The sequence below is a fragment of the Tribolium madens genome, unplaced genomic scaffold (genome assembly GCF_015345945.1).
Source record: "Tribolium madens isolate multiple individuals breed KSU strain unplaced genomic scaffold, Tmad_KSU_1.1 Scaffold_7;HRSCAF=85;Tcas5.2_LG10, whole genome shotgun sequence".
Lineage (NCBI taxonomy): Eukaryota > Metazoa > Arthropoda > Insecta > Coleoptera > Tenebrionidae > Tribolium > Tribolium madens.
Window position 1 is genome coordinate 6,612,097 of NW_025401050.1, and position 23,139 is coordinate 6,635,235.

A 23,139-nucleotide genomic window follows, 5' to 3' on the forward strand; every position below is an offset into this window, starting at 1 on the left:
ACTATCCTCACAAAATGATGTATTATTACCCACTGCACATTAATATGATGAGTAATAATTAATTAGTAAATGTATTTCAAATATTCATTTCAGTGATTGTTACTCATGTTAGTTTCTGAATATTACAATACAGTAAAGAATTAATATTGATTTGATTGGATTTTGAAAACTACGCTTCGTCTTCAATTAATAGAATGAGAATTATTGTCTAGATTCTAATTGTAGTAGAAAGTTGCCATTTAATTAATTCGTCAGTTACACAAATCAGCAAATGCAAATCATTTTTAGTCATTTTTACAAATTAGGTACTCTTATGTCAAAAATTTCTGTTCAGAACACACAACTTTGAGTTCAGTAAAAAAACTGAGATTTTAAATTAAAATTCCAAGTATTCAAGGCGGAATTATGATTTTTAAATGACTCAACTACAAGACTGAGAGGAAATTTGAGCCTAACGTAATCACCCATTGTAGTGGAGTTTAAAAATTGAAATTTTGCATTGTAAAAGTCAGGTTTTTAATGTTGTAAATACGAATTCAAAGTTTGAGAGTTAAGAAAATTACGTGCTTTTAAGTTAGAACTGTAAAGTTGGAACTCTTAGACTGAAAATCAGAACTTTGACTATAAAATATAATATACTCTATAAATAAATAAATTTTTTGAAGAATTATGATTGATAACAACTGTGTTGTTAGTTTGATCTTGACCTAAAATGGTCTTTGTAATATTTGCATCAGGTAAAATGTTTGATTTGTACAGTAAATAAAGTGTTTGTTTACTTTCGAAAATTGCTTTGGTTTATTGACGGTTGACAATAAAGAAATTTAATGTTGTGTTAAAATTTTGAGTTTAAATGTCGAAATTAGGAATTCTGGAAATGAAATTTAGACCTCTAAAGTTTTAAAAGTATAATAACACAGAATTTTAGATAGGATAGTCGCAATTTCAAGTTTTAAAGGTGGAATTTCCAGTAGAACTTCAATTTAGTCAAATCTAGATTGTTGTTTTGGTTTTTAAACTTACCGAAGCATTTGCTCTGATTAGTGGCACGGTCAATGAACACTTTTGAGCTGATGACATTTCCGAAGGGCAGGAACATTTGCATCAGTTCAGCGTCACCGAATTCTTGAGGTAAATGGTAGATAAACAAATTGCAGCCTTCAGGTCCGGAAATAGAGCAGCCTATCGCACAAGAAACGCAATTAATTATCATGTAATCAAAAACTTGTAAATTTCTAGTCTAGTGTAACTAGTTAAAAGTTTTTGAAAGCGTCAATTGTTCGGGTCTGGATCTCGTCTAAATTCGCACACACCACACAACACCTAATACAAAGAAAGGCTGAGATTTAGCCGATGCCAACATCCAGTGCAATTATATATAAAACACATCGAACACAAAATTAGAAGGAAGTGAAATGCAACATTTGATTAGACACTGAATTATTTATAAGGGGACATTTAGACGTTTTCTATTTGAGCTCCACTAGATCGGGATTTTGGGAATTACTAATCTTAGAATTAATTTATGTGAGCTTTTGATATCTTACCTTCCCTTTGGGCAGGAGCAACTGCTGACATAGGTTGGGGAATGGCCTGTGGGAATTGGCCATATACCGCGGGGTAAGCTGCCGACAAATATAAACAAATCACACCCATACTTTACCATCGATGCAACCAAACATGCCTCATTACGCATGTATCCAAATCTTTCAGTAACCCGGTGACAAGGTTACTCAAAAATAGGAATTTTGAGAAACGATACAGACTTCAAACAACGGCATTTACCTAAATACATTTTTAGAAATTTTGATCCGTTGCTGAATTCTGTGGAATTTTGTTGTCTAAAACTAGTTTTTTTAATCTCAATTTAATTGCAAATTTAAAATTCAAGAAGAAAAAATTCGATTGTGAAATTTTGGTGGTATAAAGGTATTTTTTGTATACGCTCCCAAAAATAGCTATTTTGCGGACTCATTTGAGTCCCTAAAATGAGTCTTTTTTGGACTCAATAAAATAGTACGCAAAACGGTTATTTTAGCTACTCAGTCCCCAAAAACAGTTTTTGCGGACTAAAAAATAAAATTGGTTTTTTTAATTAGTAAGAGGTGTGAATTCGTGTTTTGGGAGCTTTAACAAAAAAATCTTGTATGCACCACGTACACAAAAGGTTTTAGGTGACTCCTCTTAAAGACTCGGCTCCTACGTCGCCTCATCATTAATTACGATTTGTCCCTTAAAACCCTATTTTGCGTACTTGATACATAAATAGCTATTTTTCTACAAAGTATTTTTTTAGTATTTTTTCTCGAAATTTTGAAAAAGATGGGAATTTATTGGTACAGGAAAGTTATTTTGGAACTTCAAGATAATGACAAAACCCAAAATTTTTCAATTTATGCTTGTTATTTTTATTTTAAAAATGTGTCATAAAATTTAAAAATTATTAAAGAGAAAGCGGAACGTTACGTTAGAATTTAAAAATTGAAAATTTTGAGAAAAATGTTAAAAATCTTGGATAAAAAATTTTTGAAACAACTGGGAATTTTTGAAAAATTCCACAAAAAACTGAAGACTTTGAAAAGTTATAGACGAATATCTTAAGGCAAAAGGTCAGGTTTTTAAAAAGAATGTAAAAATTTAAGGTGAAATCTAGAAAAATTATAAGAATACGAAGAGATTTTGAAATAAAAATTTATGAAATTAAGAATTGTGTTAAACAACGTTTTGAAATAAATAATTAACATTTAAAATATTGTTTTGAAGTGATAGATTGTTTCCTAAAAGTACAAAAATAGAACGTTAAAATATTCTGTTTTTACAAAAACGCTTCAATTTATTTTTATTGATAATTTTACTGTTATTTGTTACAAATGTTAATTAATTAATATGAAGTTGAAAAAGATCTCGAATAACGATTTAAATTAAATTTAAAACTTAAGAATGATGTCTTGGGCAAATGCACCCCCCCAAATTAAAAAAAAATAAACTTAAATTTAGTTTTTGTTTTCGAGTTATGCGATTTTTTCTGTCAATATGGCAACTTATATGAATTTTTTTTCTATAAGATTGAAATAAAATGTAGGTAGTTGCAGAATTTAAAAACAAAACGTCACATTTTTATAGTTCTTCATCATAGATCGATTAGTTTTTTTTTCAATAAATAGTTAAAAAACGTTTGGTTTCTTTCTTATTATTAAATTTTACGTAAAATTTGAAAGATTATAATGTTTTTACAAAGAGATCCTTTTTGTGTACCTATATCTTAAAATGTTTCTTGCGAAAATTAATATCTTATTAATTTTTATAATTAATGGCTAGAAGAAGAACGGTCAATTTTTTCTAAACAAGAATTTCTATTTCTGATTATGAAATTGATTTTTGGGATTTTGAAATATAAATTTACTATAAAAACTTGATACATATAAAAAATTTGAATTCTTAAGAACTCGAAAAAGCGATTTTGAGATCTTGTACTCTCGTAAAAAAAATAAGTTTAGATTTTGCAGAATTGTTTACAAGACAACATATTTCCATCCAAAATTTCACCTGTTAAAATTTCGTCTTTCTGCCGTGTAATGATTTTTTTATGAAAAAATGAAACCAAGAATATATAAAGCAACAACATCTAACATTTCTGTGTAACACCAAACAGTTATGGGTGAGACCAAGCTACACTGATTACATCAATAATGTACACTGTTTACATCCATACAACCTAAAAGTTGTACTAGACCCAATCGTGTGTAAAAGTGCCACTTACCGACTCCTGGATATGGTTGCATTCCTGGATACGCTGCGTGCTGTAGCGCCGCTTCTCCATTAGGCAATCCTTGCGCTGGAATGGACAGATGTAGCGCATCTACATTTCAGTTAACTCGGTCCTTATCTTACTCAAAGAAAAAACATGGGCAGATTGTCCACTTTTGTACACAAATGGACAATCTGCCTTCGAAAAAAATGTCAAAAAACACTTACGAGCTGGATACGTCTGGGGGATGCCGTTCGTGTAGACGGCCTCTGTGCCCCCGGGTTGACCGTTGGGCGTCTGTGCCGCCATATTGAAAGTGGGCATGGTCGGCGATGGGAGACTCGGGATGGCGCCGTTGACCGGCTGCCCTGACCCAGCACCTACACCAACATCTACGTCAAGAAAATGCCAAATGAATACTCGGGGGACATCGACAGGGGGGCTACTTACCTGAAGTCGGCGGCACCACCGAATTCGCCATGCCGTTGAGTGTCGCGTGAGGGATTTGCGTGGCAAGGGCTGCCATCGGGTTTATGTAAGTTCCTTGTGCTGTCGCAGCTGCCATCAAAGCCGCCTGTTGCTGAAAGTCCAAAGAATGCTATAAGCAAAATGAAACACAATCGAGTCAAAGAAATTCAACGGTGTAAGGGGCAGGGATTTCGACATCTCAGAGACAGAAATGTCAACGACCCACCTTAAAGTGGTGGCCGAGGGGCCGTCAGCTTTGAAATTAGTTGCACAAATATTCAGCATTTAGGCGGAATTACTTGGAGCCACTGGAATTACTTTAGAACAACCGTTCATTCTAAAATTACTGGAATTTTTGGAAGGGTACTTGAGAATATCAATTTAGAACTAAGAAATCATTGTCGATTTTAGTACTAGTATGCTAAGCTACAATTCTAGTAGAAATATTTACTTTTTAGCCATATAACAACCTTAAAATAGCTCGATTTGTGCTATTTTCAATCAATTTGCTTCGATTTTAAACCAGAAATCAATCTAAATCAATGTGTTTTAAAAACTAATTGCTTAAATTTCTATTTTCTATTTTCAATTGATTTGGCTCAATTTTAAGCCAGAAATCAACTTAAATCAATATATTTCAACGATGTAATTGTTTAAATCGCAAAATAAAGCAATTTGAGTTATTTTCAAAGCAATTTTCCTCAAATTTAACCCAGAAAACATTCTAAATCAATGTGTTTTAACAAAATAATTGCTTAAATCGTAATTTTCGTACAAAATAAATCATTTTGTGGTATTTACAATAATTTGGCTCAATTTTAAGCCAGAAATCAACCTAAATCAATGTACTTCAAAAAAATGAATGCTTTAATCTTAATTTGTAGTCAAAATAAAGCAATTTGATCCAGTTTTAATAGATTTTTGCTTCATTTTAAGCTAGAACTTACTTAAATTAATTGTATTTCAACAAAATAATTGCTTAAATCGCAATTTTTAGCCAAAATAAAGCGATTTGAACTGTTTTTAAAACAATCTTCCTCGATTTTAACCCAGAAAACATTCTAACTCGATGTGTTTTAAAAAATAATTGCTTAAATTCCAATTCTTGGCCAAATTATAGCAAGTTGTGCTATTTCCAATCGATTTGACTCAATTTTAAGCCAGAAGTCAATATATTTTAATAAAATAATTGCTTAAATAGCAGTTTTCAGTCAGTATAAAGCAATTTGAGCTATTTGAAAAACATTTTTGTACAATTTTAACCCAGAAAATATTCTAAATCAATGTGTTTTAACAAAATAATTGCTTAAATCGTAATTTTCGTCCAAAATAAATTAATTTGTGGTATTTCCAATCAATGTGGCTAGATTTTAAGCTACAAATCACAAAATGAATGCTTAAATTTTAATTTGTAGACAAAATAAAGCAATTTGGACCACTTAAAAAAATTTTTTTCTTCATTTCAAGCTAGAAGTTTTCAAATTTATTGTACTTCAACAAAATAACTGCTTAAATCGCAATTTTTAGCCAAAATAAAGCGATTTGAGCTGTTTTCAATACAATATTGCTTGATTTTAACCCAGAAAACATTCTAAATCGATGTGTGTTAAAAACTAATTGCTTAAATTCTAATTTTTGGCCAAATTATAGCAATTTGTGCTGTTTTTCAATCGATTTAGTTCAATTTTAAGCGAGAAATCCACGTATTTCAACAAAATGATTGCCTAAATTTCAGTTTCCAGCTAAAATACAGAAATTTGAGATATTTTCAAAAGGTTTTTGGTTCGATTTTAGTTCAAAAAATCGCAATTTTTGGCCAAAATAAAGCGATTTGAACTGTTTTCAAAACAATTTTGCTCGATTTTAACGCAGAAAACATTCTAAATCAATGTGTTTTAAAAAATAATTGCTTAAGTTTTTGGCCAAATTATAGCAACTTGTGCTATTTCCAATCGATTTGGCTCAATTTTAAGTCAGAAATCAATGTATTTCAACAAAATTGCAGTTTTTAGTCAAAATACAGCAATTTGAGCTATTTTCAAAACAGTCTTACTCGATTTTAACCCAGAAAACATTCTAAATCAATGTGTTTTTACATAATAATTACTTAAATCTTAATTTTTGGCCAAAATAAAAAAAAACGTCGTTATTTCCAGTAGTACCTGTAGCTATTTGTTTTTACTACAAAAGCTTGTCTAGCTTTGTATGTTTAAGAATAGATGACAAAAAAGGGAAAGAACCTAAATTTAGGCGTAATGCATTTGAAGATTAGGCAACTTAGAAAAAAATCAATGTTTTGTAGCAGCAAGATAAAATTACATAGAATTACTTTAGATTAAAGAGATTATTGCAATTTTTGTCGATTTTTTTGTAAATGGAATTAGTTGTACAATTTGTTGAAAGCTGTCAGCCCCTCAGTGTTGGCACATGTGTATTTACCTGTGCGTAAGCTCCGTAAGCTCCGAACTGGTTGAACACGAAGGGGTTGAGAAGACTCATGTTTCCGGCCATCTGCTGCATGCGTCTCAGTTGTCGTTCCTTTTCAGTATCGGCAAATTTTACTACTAAGCTGGAAGAAGCTCCCTGAAACCAAAAGACTAGTTTTACAGGAATATCAAATTTTCCAAAATCAAGCAAAAATTTGCGACAAGCGACCGTAAAGATAGTATATTTCAGAAACGTTTGGTTTAGAGTAAGAAATGTTTTCGACATAGAACGTCTAGAAAGCAGTTTGGTAAATCCGCCCGATGATCCTTTGAAGCAAATCAATTGGCATCGCTCGAGGAAAGTACGAAAGAGCAGTTCGGACACGAGTTTTTCCCTCTTTGCCACTCTCACAAATCTATTAGAAATCGTTAAATCCCGACTTGGGTGAAGGGCAGCATCCAATTTCGCATGTCTCCTCATCGGATCAGAAGAGACATTCTGTTATTGAATGCCGCGGGTTAGGCGACCGACAATACAGACATACCGACCAATAAAAGGCATAAGGCGAAGAGGCGGAGTCGGAATTAACGCAGACGCAAAAATTCAAGCAAACAATTTTAATCACAATATGTTTTTTGCTGCTATCGGAGCTATCTCCAGAGGGGTATCGATCGCAAAATAATGAACTGATTAATAACAACAGGAAAAATAATATTCCAAACGATTTATGCGAAAAATCCCGGCAGGTAGCATTGGATTCAACATAGCAGAACCATGTAAAAATTTAATATTTATCCAGATGAATCTGGATAATTTTTGAAGGGCTCGCGGTAAAGCGTGTGAAACATTGAGAATTTTTTGGGTTTGCATATTTATCTTTCTTTAGAAACCTTCCAAATTTTTTTATGTAATAAATTAGTCTGTTACATCTAACGACAAATGTAAAATTGTGTATTTAGTCGTAAAGTGGAACTTTTTTGGAAACATTTAAACTCTCGTTCGCGTTATGAATAATGAAGTCATGTCTAAAATCGGGGAGAAGTCCTTTAGCGAAAAAGAAGCCGAAGAGTGTTCTCAGGCGTGGCTTAATTCTCATACAAATTGAATAAGGCGTTCCATTAAGTGAGCAAGAATGAAGTGACCCTGTGGGTACAATATTAAACATGCATGAAGTTGCTTGCTCTCAGCTCTTTCTACTATACGACCCAATGTAAATTACATAAATTACATAGATTACAAATTTTCATGAATTTTCTCGTCTAATGACTGTTTTATTTTTCCTGTCGGAAAATTGTTTTTCAAGCGTAATCGGTTTTACTAAATTACGGTGAAGCTTACGCTAATCAAACTCGGTTTTTTCATGCATGTGAGGAGATCGATAACGGGAAATAAATTATGGGTAATCAGGAAAAATTGCAAGAAAATTTTTTAACTTTTAAGTAGCTGTTTAATTTTTTTGAAACATTTTTGGGTTAAATTAATAGAACATTTAAATTTAAATTAACATGTAAATCGATTAATTACATTCATTGCATGCTGATCGTTTATAAAATTTCCTGATTGAGGTGTAACCCCGTTTTAACAGGATAAAACTCATATCCTGTTAAATACAAGCACACTTGAAATCACTCACGTTTTGATAAATATGCATGCAATTACGTTCGTTTTTTGGGGTGTTTGTCCGGAGCGAAAATTGTTGGAAAACATTGCCAATGAAAGACCTAGAAACGTGGCCAATTAATTGAAAAAAATACTTTGGAACATATGTCAAAAGGGGAATTGTCACGCTAATAAAACCCTGTTTGCGCTGTGGATTTTGATTGTGAATAATTCACGTTTTGCACAAACGCCGACGACGTAATTGCCCTGCTTGATTTCCGGTTTCGTAGCGAAGTAACTGACCACCTGTTGATGGAATGCTAGAGTTTTTCCTCGCGGTTTTCCCACATCTGTTACACGTGTGAGAAAGCCAAAGCGTGAGTCGAATACTCGGACCTTTCGAGGGTCGGGATTTGGGGTCGGACACGGGTTATAGCCGGTGTAAAGCTTCAATTGAGACGTTGGAGAGGCGATATCAATCAATTTTAGATCGGATATCTTGACTCTCAACACCGAAATTTGAATCTCAATAACTTGTAACTTGGTACATGAGATAGTTCAATAGAAAACTTCATTATCCAAATAAAGGTAGAAAATTACAGACTTGTTTAGAATAAATAAAAAAGGGGTAAAACGTTTTCAAAAATTATATTTTTCTACAATCATAAAAAAGTTAAACTTTTCACATTGAAATAAATACGTAAAATTGGTCATTTGTGCCCAAAACAATATATTTTTTAAGATAGAAAATCGATCAAAATTTTGCCTAAAATCAAAAAAATTAAAAACTTTAAATTGCTCCAAATGCACTCATAGGAGTATAAAAGACCCAGAAACGTGTTAAAACGTTGTAGATACGCAAGAAATAAATTTTTTAAAAATTTTCTGTCTGTCAAAAAGTCTTAACGTTGGCACCCCTCACAAATTCATTCATGGTAATTTTTTTTAAGGAAGTTAGCAGTTTCCGTTTTTGATTTAATTAAAAAAAATGTCATTAAACGCCAGCATAAAAATCGCTTAAAAATTTTTGAAATCAAAACACAAAAACGGGACAAATTGGGTACCGCGAACAGTTTTTGGAAATTTGAAGACGAAAAGTGTGCTAGCAGAAGTCAGAAAAAGACCACTGCTAAAATTAAGATGCAATTTGTAATGCAGGTTTTGCTAAATATTCTCTAATTTTAGTAGGAATACAACATTAAAGAGAAAGAACGCAACTAAATTAGTAGGTCTAGTTGCACCGTTTTTGAAGAATGAGTTGAAAAAGTAACAATTTTGAAAATAAAGCCGAAGGAGAATTTAGACAAAATTTATTGCCGATCTTCATAAACCCTGCTTGTATCTTTTGCAAAATATTTTTTTTGTATAGACACCTTTTTTAATTAAAGTTTTTGTTACTACATTGTACTTACTTACAGTGTAGTTTAACATCACACAAACTGAAAACATAACCATAATATTTAACAAAATTTAAAGGAACAACAACAAAAAACAAACAAAATTTGTGGCTATTGAGATAAGCTGCCACCAATTTTTTCACCAAAATTTTGACTTGGTAACTTCCATTTAAAAAAGAGCAGACTATACTTTTTGCTTTCCGGCAGGTAGGTCCGAGGTTCTAACCCCGGTTAAGTCAGCAATTTTTCTCTAATTTAAATTTGAATATAATTCAACTAAATATCAAATAAAAGCGCAAAATTTTAAACAATTAAGAGAGAGAGAGAGCAAACAAGTGAAAAATGCGCGTTGTTTTAATAAGTATAATTTTAATTCAGTTTTTGTTTTTTACCTTCACTCAATCTCCACCTTTTGCCGTTTTCCACTTTTAGTGCTTCCCAATTTCCCAACAATATCCAGGAAAAAACAATTGCTATCAATTAAAATAACGTTTTTAACATGTGAGAGAGCGCTCAAGCAACCACATTTAAGGTATAAAATTGGGCATAAATTTGTAATATAGATTTGGCAAATACAAGTTTCGTTTCGGCACGACCACTATTGAAACTAGTTCGTAGCTGTGGGAGCTGAAATTCCTAATTGGATTTCCGCGGGAGAGTTGAAGCGAATGGCGCACTGCTTGTTAATTTATTTAACGACTTTTCAGTTCTTTAAAATAATAAAATGACTTTAGGAAAATCGCATTTTGCCACTGTTTTGTCTTTTGTAAGTTGGAAAACAGGGGAATCGGGGGTGTATATCAGCTGGGGGCAGGTTGATCCGGTCAACTAATGAACTGTAATCCTTCAATAATGAGCGGTGGAGCTGTACGCGCCGATAGGCTTTAGTTTTGGTGTCACTTCCTTTACGTCCCTTGAACGCCCTCGCGTGTAAACAGAGAGAACCTTCACCGGTTTCACACTCCAACGATTCCAATTACATACGTCGAATAATTACTCGAATGCTTCGATATTGTAAATATGTCTCCTCTTCACATTAATAAAGTAAAGACTAGTCGGAACATCTTATTATCTGAACCGTTCGAGCGAAGATGAGGCAAAGTTGACATAAACTTGATTAAAACAGTGGAAGTAGTGGTTCAAAGCCCGAAGATGGCCCCACTTGACCGAAACGATGTCTTCCATTTCGAGCTACAATTTAAAATTTCGCCACGGATTTGTCACATTTTAGAGTAATTTTACCGAAACTCAAGAGAAAAATGCTAAAGAACATGGGAAAAATACGAAAAAATTCTAACTATAAAAATTTCGACCTTATGGGGTTAAATTTTGCACTTTGACCTTATTTATTTCTGCTGGAAAAATAATTCTACATGTTTTCTAGCTGTAGGTTATTAGAAGAGGAAACAAAGAAGATTTATCTTGAATGGTAACTGTTTTTAACGTTATTTGTAGGTTTTATTGGCAAATATATACAAGATTAGCGGTAACATTAAATAGAAATAAAAAAGTCAAATGTCAAAATTATTTTTAGCATTTTTTCCATAGTATCTTATCTTACTTCTGGGGGTGCAAGTTCTAAAACACCCAGTATTTTTAGTTAAATAAAATGCATTAGAGAGCAATATTACACAGGTTTTGTTTAATTATTACAAAAAAAATTAAAAATGAGGTATGTACTGACACATGGCAGCTCCATAGGGATTATTTGCTTCCGTATAATTTCCTCTTAATTAAAATTATTGAGATCCGATCTCAAATTACATTTCCAGGAACTGCTAAAGCTCGTTTTAAACGGGTTATATAATTTTAATTAACTTCGTTGGAAAAATGTGTGTTTTTACCTTGCTCTCCTAGAATATGTAATTACTCCAGTCTTTGATGTTAATTTTGTTTCAATTTGGCGTTGCATATCGTTGTGACGCAAAGTAAATGCAATGTTAACTGAACTAAATAATAAATTGTTATGTGCTTAATAGCTTCAGCAAGAAATTAATTAGAAAGTATCAAAGAAAATTACAGCGCAGCACATCTTGTCACTACGTGAAACGCCATATTCCACCCTTTGGGAAAGTTTAACTTGTGAATAATAAATTATTACAGCCACGTAACTAATTTACCGTGAAAATAAACACAAGTTTTCAAGAATTTTGTGTCAATTTAAATTGTGGGGAGAAAAATTGTAACTGGCCTTTGGGGCGAAGGTTAATTATGTATTGGGTTGTGTGTTGTTTTTGATAACAGTAAGGTTTTCTCTCTTATTTCAAAAAATCAAACGTTAATAATATTTTGGAAATTTTATTAGCTTTTAATTTAGCGAAACATGATGAGTTAACTCAACCAAAACAAAAACAGCGTAAAAAAATAATTCCCGGTAACCGGATCACGTTGTTTTTTTAGATAATTAGGCCCAGAGCTCGAATTTCGTTGTCATTTTCTGATAACGAGTGATAAACAAACCCGTGCGAGCTTGCTGTCAATTAAAAATATGAGATGTCGTCGTCTCAAGCACGAACATCTACTTTCTCATTCCTTCACTTTCCTCACTTAATGCATTTAAGAGGAAAATTATGTCAGTTAACAGAAACAAGGGAACAGCTAACTAGAACTAAAAGCCCGAGTTGGAGTTTATAAATGGCTTATGCGACGCGACCACAGAACCTTCTCCTTCTGGGATGGCCGATCATGTTAAGTGATGATCCTGCTAAGTATTCTCGACAGAGTCACGAGTGCTTTAGGATTAAGTGCGCAACTCAACAAATTAGTTTGTTTTCTCTCTAAATATTATCGAAGAAGTTTGATGCTGGGGAGGCGTATCTACTTGGCAACCCTTCACGGGGAAAATCGCAGCCGGGGGCGCACTTATGCAATACCGAGATATATACACTTTTGACAGGGGGTTGCGTTTGATCGAAAAACGCTACGGAAGAGCGAAGGCTAATAGAAAAGTGACTTAAAGGAATTTGTAATTTTTTTGGATGAATTAGATCAATGTTTTCAACAACAACAACATAATTTGCATTGAGTGTGAACGTGAAAATTTTATGCACAAAAAAGGGATAATTTTGTGCATAAAAAATTACACAAAGCGACAAAAAAAAGTCATGTCGTGACAACTTGACAAATTTTATATCATTTTGTTCGTCTCAGTGAGACAAATCAAATGCACTAAAAAAATTTAAAAAGTCCACACACTTGGAACAAAATAATTTTTTTCTACTTTAAATGAATTTAAAATACTTTAACTTTAAAAAATCATTACTCAATAACTATTATTCCAATTTCCTTCAAATAAAGACAGTTTTAAAGGGATGGCCTTGCCCTTTAGAATGATATAAAATTTGAAATTGAATATTGGCAAACTTTTCTTCGGACAGTGTTCGAAGAAGTTCGAAGTAAATCGAAATAATCTAAGAAAAATCCTACAAGTATTTTTTTTTCATCATTACCATTGTGTAGAGCATCTCTTTATTAGTTGTTATCCAAGTTTTCAAAAAAATACCAAGTAGTTTTCAAGATATGATTTTTTAAATTTATGGTTTGCTAATCAAGCATTGCTCCATATAGGAGAAATGCATGTTAATCTTACTTAAAATTGCATTTTTATAAAAGTATTTGTTTTAAGACTCTTCTATTGCTTAAAAATGGTCAATTGCACTTTATTTGTTCTAATTAGAGTAAACAAAAATTGTTTGTTTACTTAAAACAAATAAATAGTACTTGCGTACTAATTAAAGCAAATAAAGAGTTTTTTTTTTTTTGTTGTAAAAATGACCACTGATCATTGTGCAAAGAGGATCTACAAGTTTAAGGCACGAGTCTTAAATATAAGGGCAAATCTTTTTCAAATCAAATCACTTTCCATTCAGACTTCGACTTGTTCACTTTGTTCTAGCTTTCTGAGCTTTTTTTGAAAATGTTCTGAGCAAATGCTTCCTCATCACTTTCGAGTGATGTTAAATGCAATAAGTCACCTGATTTATTTTGTTGATACGATTAGCTTCAGTTAGCTTGTAGGTAGTAGTTGTTGTGATAACAGTTGCACTCGAAGCAACTGACTTATTGCATTCACCATCAGTAGAAAGTGATGAGAAAGCAATTGCTGTGAACATTTTCAAAAAAAAAGTTCAGAAAGGTAGAACAAAGTGAACAAGTTGGAATCTGAATGGAAGTGATTTAATTTGAAAAAGATTTGTCCTTATATTTAAAGCCACTGCTTTAAACTGCTAGATCCTTTTTGCTCAATTATCAGTGATCATTTTTAGAACAAAAAAACTCTTTATTTGCTTTAATTAGTACGCAGGTACTTTTTGTTTGTTTTAAGTAAAGAAACAGTTTTTGTTTATTCTAATTAGAACAAAGAAGGTGCAATTGACCATTTTTAAGCAAAAGAAGAGTCTTAAAACAAATACTTTTATAAAAATGCAATTTTAAGTAAGATTAACATGCATTTCTCATATATGGCACAATACCTGAACAGCAAACCTTAACTTTAAAAAATCATATCTTAAAAACTACTTGGTATATTATTTAAAAAATTTGATTCTTACTAATAAAAAGAAAAAAAATACTCGTAGGGTTTTTCTTAGATTACTTCGATTTACTTCGAACTTTTTCGAACACTGTTAGAAGAAAAGTTTGCCAATATTCAGTTTCAAATTGCACATCATTCTACGAAGGAAATAGGCCTAATAGTTATTGAGTAATGATTTTTTAAAGTTAAAGTATTTTAAATTCATTTAAATTAGAAAAAAAAATATTTAGTTCAAAGTGTGTGGACTTTTTGAAATTTTTTTAGTGCATTTGATTTGTCTCACTGAGACGGACAAAACGATATAAAATGTGTCAAGTTGTCACGACATGACTTTTTTTTTGTCGCCCTGTGTTAACAGTTGTTTACACGCTTCAACAACAACAGCTTCAACTGTTTTTTATCCTAGCTTATATTTATTTATTTTATTATTTATTTTTTATTATTATTATTTATTTTTTGTCACTTATTGTGGTTTATGACATAGAAGGGGTAATTTTTTCACAAAAGTGAAAGTTTTTGTATGTGATTTTGTCAGTTATGGGCGTGTTATCGTCAAGGGGTATTAATACCCCGTGTAGGTGCTCCTCTTGATAAAGTAATGGCGTCTTTATGAAGTGCCATTAAAACTTGTAACGAAGTCTAGTGGCGCCTCTAAGGGCAGGTAATCCTTCTCCGTGCTTGTGAGGCACTTCGGGGCAGGTGCTTCACAAATCCGTTAATAGGGGGCTTTCCTCGTTAGTCGGTTTCTGTTTAGCAGTCGATCTGGTTTTATGTGAAGTCAGTTCGAACATCCAACAGTGCCATTAATAATCCAGCAAGCTGTTTGTCGAAGCGTTTAATGGAAACGTTCGATTGTCGTCGAAGAGGTGAGTGCCGAGTCGAGGATTAAAGGTAAAATGTTTACACGAAGACGAGGACCGTAGCGAAATTTAATTATAACGTAGGCGTCGGAGTGCTCGCTGCGAAATTGAATGCGGTTGTGGAATTGCTATGCAAGTGTTCTTCGGGAAGGATCGCACTAGGTAGTAATTGCTTCATTAGGTTTTACCACAACGGCGTCATGTGAAACATGTGCATTAGACTTGAGTGGGAGAGGATTATGGGGGCTGCCAGTGGCAGATGGTCGCGGGGACAATGCACACACTTGAGGAGTGCCGGCCGCAAACAGCACAAGAGTGACACGGGAGGAAATAGTGCCGGGAAAGCTTTCATCAAAGACAACGAATGAAAGGCTTCTTCAAAGAGATGTTTGATTGATAAAGTTATTGTTTTTCTTTTTTTAGTGACTTTTCGTACTTTAATTCTTCGAGTGAAATACTCAAATACTTTGTCAAAATTAAAAATCTTGTTTCTAAAGTCAGACGTAGCTGTTGTAAATAAAATTTTACTCATTTTTTATATTTTTGCAATTATGTGTTATCATAGAGATCGAAAAAATATAATTATGAGCTCATAAAATAAAATTTAATACTTTAGCGAAAATGTAAATGTGGGACGTAAAAATGTTATTTATGAAAATTATGAAACATGAAAATTAAAAAATATGAAATTTTTTAAGCATTACATTAACTTAAATTTAATTTAATTCAGTAGATACTATATTTTTACGAGTTTTTAAAAGAATGTCAATAACTTAAGAAAGTGATTTTAAAAAATGTTAGGAAAGCAAAAATATAAACGTAGTCGCTTGAGAATCAAAGTACTACATCGGTATTGTTAAGAACATAAGAAAAAAAGTAAATTTGTTCAAAATTCACAAATGCTACGAGCGGAAACGCAAAATTATAAAGATGTAAATATTTCAAATTTAAATGTAAAATCACTAGCTAACATAAAAACACAGAAATGAAAAAATGTAAGAATGTAACAATGAAGGTGTCAAAATGTGAGAATGTAGCCAGTTGACAATTTAAATATTTTAAAAATTAAAAAAACAATTTTCCACAATGTAAAAATTAAGTATGCAGTACAAAAAGGAAAGAAATGTTAATGTAAAAACTCTGGAATAGAACACACTAAGTAAAACAAAATATAACAAAAAATAAACAAATAGTAATAAATATACTCTTTTCAAATTAATGTGCATCAAATAGGTAGGTTGTAGAAGTCTAAATGCATCTTTAGTTTAAAGGCCGATTCACACAAAAACAAAAAGTGTTATTAATGTCATTCAGAAAAAATTTAATCACATTAATAATGACAAAAATCTTTGTAGTTAATTTTAATTATTTTTTGCTACCTTGAAAACTGGGGTACACATTATTTGAGAAAATAATTTTTAGGGAAGATTGAAGTTAGGATTGTTTGAATTTTCGCATGGTTGCCACCTTAAAGTAGGGATTATTTCAGCGACTACTTCGATGCACATTAATATGAAAACGATTATAATAATTACTGTAGCCGAAAACATAATCATTAATTGTTTTTTTAAGTATTTATTTGGTAATAATTTGAAAATGTTAGATGCAATTGAGACTAAATTTAAAACTTTCAAAGGATGAAAATGAATTTTTTTAATTTAAATATATTTAAATAAAATTAAAATATATTTTTTTGATGTATATTGTAACAATAACGATGTATATTGTAAGATCAAGAAATATGGAAGTGTGAAAACAAGTTTTTAACATAAAAATCATCAAAAAAGTAAAATAAAACTGGTATAAAAATTGAACATAAAAAATATAAGAAAGTAAAAACGTAGGAATCTAAGAATCTAGAAGTTAAAGAATGTTAAAATATTGTGTAATGTGAAGATCTAAAATTGAAGTGGTGTAGAGAGTAAGAATGTAAAAGTGTAACCATAAACACAAAAATTATTAGTATTTAAGTACGAGTATGTAAAAATGTAGATTAGCTACTTTAATGCAATTGAATTGTAAGAATGTGAACGTAAAAACATTAAAATAAAAAGCTCGAAAGATAATTAAGAAATAAGAAAAAATGTAAGGTTGGAACACAGTTACTGCAACAAATGTAGAACTTTTTTTTGAAAATATGTAAAACCGGTTTTCACAAAGTATAATTTGGGTTGAAACCTGTTTGGAGAACACGATCAGTATTACAAAACGGGTTTTAAAACTTTTTTTATTTCTAGATGTAAAATATTAAAAAATTGTCTTGTTTGTAAAACCGGTTTTCACAAAGTATAATTTGGGTTGAAACCTGTTGGGAGAACACGATCAGTATTACAAAACGGGTTTTAAAACTTTTTTTATTTCTAGATGTAAAATATTAAAAAATTGTCTTGTTTGAAATTTTTTTTAGAAGCAGAAGCGGCTACTGTTACTCGAGGAGTGGTTTAAAATCTGAGTAAACTTGTTATGGAATAAATTTAATTATAATAATCCATTTTGATATTTAATTGGTGCTACAGTTCCTCCTTTGATTTACTTAGCTTCCTGTTAAACAACTTTTTGTAGTTCTGCTTTCTTTCCCTATTAACTTAATTATTTCCAGATGGCTCATCATCATTAACGATTCAATTTTACCAAGTTGTTGTCAGCTTTAAAGTCCCTGATAATTGCTAAGTAGCTCGTAATGAGATTAAATTTTTATTTCTAACAACCTAATCTTAGCTTGAAACTCCAAAGAAATAAAAAAAAGTTTGGTTATTGTAGCAATAAACAGAAATTTATACAACTTTTTTTTGTCAAAGTTATGAAGTGAAAAAATTTAAATGCGACGTGGGCGTCGTCGAGTGACGAAGAGAAGTTTTGGTGTTAAATATTTGATGACTTGGAGAAATCAATTTAATTTTTTACAATAATGCGTAGCCTCTGTTCGAAAGTTATAATTTACGCTGTGAATCTAAATCGTATTATCCGGCTCCTAACTTCATAATTGTATTTATTATCCACACACACAAAACTTTGTCAAGATATAGCAAACTTTCCCCTATAATACTTTATCAAACTGTCACTTGCAAAGAATACCAAGTCGGGCCCTCTCCCATTCAAATTGTTTCGATTTTTGCTTTAATTAATGAGTGAATTATTCGACGACATGGCACATATCGATCACATCTTCCCACCACAGGTGTTCAATCCGATAACGCCCTTAATTCTCCAGCCCGGTGGTTATTATGTCTTGTATCATCAGCCAGGCCATTAAATCAAAATTGAGCCCCATGTCAACCATTATCGTCGATGATATAACAGGCCGATGCTATCGCTCACCTCGCTTTTTCACTTGTAATAAGATATATAGTGCTGAAAATACACACCGAACGTCATCGTTAGATGTTATGGTTCCAGATAACAGTAATAAGTGTCTAATGTCGGGATGTTTCCAAAATGACACCAATTTATTCCATCACGAAGGTACGTTACCTTAAATTATGACGATAGGGAGGGTCATAATTTGACATCGGAAGGAAACAGCTCATCATATTCCTTATTATTTCGCCTTCCTTTTCCTTCGTTTCCTTCGTTAGGACGACGAAATGCTTTTTATGTCAATCAGGTTAAAGTTTGCCTCTTTTTTCGGTTTACAATTTTAACGGTGTTTTGCAAGCTTTGGGTTATGTCAGCTACTTAAATCAACCTAATTTTCGAGTTCAGGGCGGTTAAGCTAACAAGGAATGCAACAGTTGTAGTTCTATGCTAATGCACTTAAACGACATACTCAATATTTAGATTATAGACTGTATTTTCTTACTAGTATAAGAGATGTTGGTTCTAAACCACTTTAAATACAAGTAGATTTATGTACAAAACGGAGTAAAAATTGCCCATAAACAGGTTTCAAACCGATTTCCTAGGAGCTTTAGCTTTAGCACAAGTTAGTATTAGTGGTACGGACTTAAAACAAGTTGAACACTAAACTAACTGAAAAACCAGTTTCTGAAAACTGATTGTTAACAAGTAATCATTCAAACAAGTTTTGGCTCAGTTTGATTAATGTATCACTGAAGAAATAGACTGCATTATAAATTATAATTAAATTTAAAAAAAAGTACATATTTTTCCAAGTGTAAAAAATCAGTTTCTAAAAACTGGTGGTAAACTAGTAATCATTCAAACAAGTGTTGGACCGGTTTGATTATTGTATCACTTTGTATTTATTTATTGATGAATTAGACTGCATTAGAATTCAATTTACGGAAAATATAGATTTTTTCAAGTTTAAAAAGCCAGTTTCTAAAAACTGGTTGTAAGTTAGTAATCATTCAAACAAGTTTTGGATCGGTTTGATTAATGTATTACTTTATATTTACTGAAGAAATAGACTGCATTAGAACTCAATTTTTGAAAGATTCTTTCAAGTGTAAAAATCAATTTCTAAAAACTGGTTGTAAACTAGTAATCGTTCAAACACGTTTTGAACCGGTTTGATTAATTAGCACATTGCATTTATTGAAGAAATAGACTGCATTCGAGCTCAGTTTTTGGAAAATATATATTTTTCTAAGTTTAAAAAACTGTTTCTGAAAACTGGTTGTAAACTAGTAATCATTCAAACAAGTTTTGAACTAGTTTGATTAATGTATTACTTGCTATTTACTAAAGAAATAGACAGCATTAGAACTCAATTTTTGAAAGATATAAATTTTTCTAAGTGTAAAAAATCAGTTTCTAAAAACTGGTTATAAATTAGTAATCATTCAAACAAGTTTTGGACCGGTTTGATTAATGTATTACTTTGTATTTATTGAAGAACTAGACTGCATCAGAACTTAATTTTTGGAAAATATAGATTTTTCCAAGTGTAAAAAACCAGTTTCTGAAAACAGGTTGTAAACTAGTAATAATTCAAACAAGTTTTGAACCAGTTTGATTAATGTGTCACTTTGTATTTATTGAAGAAATAGACTGCATTAGAACTCAATTTTTAGAAAATATAGATTTTTCCAAGTTTAAAAAACCAGTTTCTGAAAACAGGTTGTAAACTAGTAATCATTTAAAAAAGTTTTGAACCGGTTTGATTAATGATCACTTTGTATTTTTAGAGGAAATAGACTGCATTAAAACTCAAGTTTTTAAAGATATAGATTTTTCCAAGTGTAAAAAATCAGTTTCTGAAAACTGGTTGTAGACTAGTAATCATTCGAACAAGTTTTGTACCTGTTTGATTAATGTATTACATTGTATTTACTGAAGAAATAGACTGCATTAGAACGTAATTTTTGAAAGATATAGATTTTTCCAAGAGTAAAAAATCAGTTTTTGAAAACTGGTTATAAACTAGTCATCATTTAAACAAGTTTTGAAGCGGTTTGATTAATGTATCACTTTGTATTTACTGAAGAAATAGACTGAATTAAAATTCAATTTTTGAAAAAATAGATTTTCCAAGTGTGTGTGTAACAACAGAAAGAGTAATAAAACTAGTCATCATTTAAACAAGTTTTGAACCGGTTTGATTGATGTATCACTTTGTATTTATTGAAGAAATAGACTGAATTAAAACTCAATTTTTGAAAAATATAGATTTTCCAAGTGTGTGTGTAACAATAGAAAAATTAATTTGCTCCAAGAAAATTAAAAACGTTTTGAATCAATCATTACAAGCTATTCCGTTTTCGAATAAACACATCATTGCGAATGGCAAGGCTGGGACAGCTTGATTTGACACAAGTAAATAGACGTTTTAATTAAAAATGTTATATGAATAAAAAGGGAGCAAAACGTAATTGTCGGTCGGTAAATTTATTGCAAACGTATGAATGTTGTATATTTTTGAAGAAGTCGAGCTCATCGCACCGTCAACCCTCCCGATTTTACAACCCTCTTGAGTCGTAAAATACAAGTTGTGGATGTAATATGTGCCAAAATAAAGAGTTTCGTCTCGTGAATTTTTGCTCACTTTGAAGAATGTTTTAATAAAATTCAAAGGTCCCGTGCAAATATTAGCACATTTAATTAAATTATAATTAAACACGGGAGCGCTCATAATTTCTTAAACGATGTGCCGAGCATCATGGCTCTGTTTTAATCCATATAAAACGGTACAGTTCACTAATGTCATCTAAACGTCTCATAATTGTGTATTCATGCATAATATGACATTATTTAAGCTTGCGTTAATCGCTCTCCCCGTTATGAAACGCTTTTAACAGTCATAATTTCGTCTCACTGAACATTCTCTCGTCCTTGTTTAACTCCAGAGGACAGGTGATGGCGAAAGACGCCCAGCCACGGGTCGTTCATTACGTCGTCGCGGCGCTAATTAGGAGCGCAATTTTTTCTTATTTATTTGCTTGATACAGTACCCCAGGCAATTAATTAGTCAACTCGCTTAAGATCCTGTTGTCGGTTTAAATAAACAAACGATACGCTAATCGAACCAGCTATTCCAGGCCTCCTCACGATGGGAGATTACGCTTTAATTGATCGGAAATTTCAATTTAAGCTTCACAATGAATCGATAAATAACAACAATGAGTTCGCACTGTAGAACTGAGAGCTGAGGCAGCTCTAACCCGGCGCATCCACCAAAATGTAACACCCGAGATTACAAAACATTGAAAAAGACAAAAATACACCAGAATTTTTTTAACGTGAATAAGTCAACAAAAATCATAACAACAAATTTATTTAATTAGAAAACTTAGAAGGATTTTTTATTAATGAAAAGTTTTTTTTTTGAGATCCGCCTTTATAAATTTTTTTTTGTTAGTTTTTCAAATAATTTTGTGACAATTTTTTACTAGTTATAGTCCAAAAATTTTCTAAAAATTTAGTCATTTCAGTCCAATTTAACTGTTCATGAAATGTTCATGGATGAATTACTTTTATATAATGTGTTTAAACTGATTGCGACTAAAATTAAGTTAGTAATATTGAAAAAAGGAAGAGGAATTGCTAAGTTTTTTTATTCTTAGTCTACATATTATTTAGTTTCATAACTAAACGCATGGGCTATTATTTTTAAAAGTTGGTGGCGGTGTCAATAATCATTAAAAAGTTCTAAGTAATTCTCGGCGATTGCAACACTTATTTTCACTTTTTGTTGTCAAAAAATTTATATTTGAATAAAATTATTTAAATAACAATTAAACTTATATCAATTAAAAAGTAATCAAATCAGTATTTCAGTTATCGCATCGTGTCATTTTGATAAAGTCTATGATAAAAATTTATAAAAAGACATCTAAGTCGGTAATGGAGATGTCATAATAGTTGCCTGGTTTAAAAAATATTTTTTCTACAATCACGATTGGGTGAAGTTGAATTTTACACATTGACGGCATTTCACGCACGTACCAAATTTTAAACTAGAATTTACACCAAAGCATTTTAAATAATTTAAATAATTAAATTAAATATTGTAGAAAAAAACTTTGTATATATAGCGTATGTGAAACTGTTTTTAATCTTCGAATGTCTTTTTGTCTTGATTTTCAGTTTCGAAAAGAAAAATTAAAAACATTATCTTGTTTTAAGAAATAGTCGTCTCGCAGACTTAGTACAAAAATAATAATATGACAATAGTAGATTATATTATTAATAGTAGAAGTGAGTCTTTTTGTGCTAAGCCCAGAGATTGAAAGCTCATCAAAGCCAGAAACTGAAATAAGTACGAAAACATCATCTACGCTAAATGATATATAGTATTTTATTTTCGAGCGGATCACAAAGAAAAAAATTAGATTTACTTTTACTTTTTAACGTTGAACGACTATCTTGCAATTTCAAATTTTGTATCCAAAATATCTTTTTTCTTAAAAAAAAGCAAGTAGGTTAGTATAGTTTGCGAGTTGAATATTGTGGTTAATATTTAATTTCCTCTTTAACGTTAAATATTCATTCTAAAGTGTCGAACTTTTCAGGTTTTCGTTGTTCGGCGTATTCAGAGTAATGTGTTGTTCAATCCAGTTCAATGCATTTTGTTTTAAATGGAATCGGACATACTTTAGTTATTTGTTAAATGTAACAACAAAAAAGCCAATTTTTGACCGCTTAAAGATAAAAATATGAAAAATAAAAAATTGTTAAAAACGAACCCGGCGCATCCACCAAAAT

General features: G+C 31.4%; 1 protein-coding gene across 23 annotated transcripts in view; it reads right to left on the reverse strand.

The window, feature by feature from the left end:
• Positions 1 to 23,139, reverse strand: part of LOC123010289 (CUGBP Elav-like family member 4) — a 372,656-nt gene that overhangs the window by 5,614 nt on the left and 343,903 nt on the right. For 18 of the 23 annotated variants that reach the window (XM_044407031.1, XM_044407043.1, XM_044407039.1 and 15 more), the window contains 6 exons: positions 6,656 to 6,799; positions 4,199 to 4,346; positions 3,976 to 4,140; positions 3,761 to 3,859; positions 1,548 to 1,625; positions 1,024 to 1,182 (listed from right to left, as the gene is read on the reverse strand). In XM_044407031.1, the coding sequence (XP_044262966.1) occupies positions 1,024 to 1,182; positions 1,548 to 1,625; positions 3,761 to 3,859; positions 3,976 to 4,140; positions 4,199 to 4,346; positions 6,656 to 6,799 (793 nt within the window). The remainder of the gene's footprint in view (positions 1 to 1,023; positions 1,183 to 1,547; positions 1,626 to 3,760; positions 3,860 to 3,975; positions 4,141 to 4,198; positions 4,347 to 6,655; positions 6,800 to 23,139) is intronic. The other 5 variants (XM_044407033.1, XM_044407034.1, XM_044407032.1 and 2 more) reach the window with 5 other exon arrangements.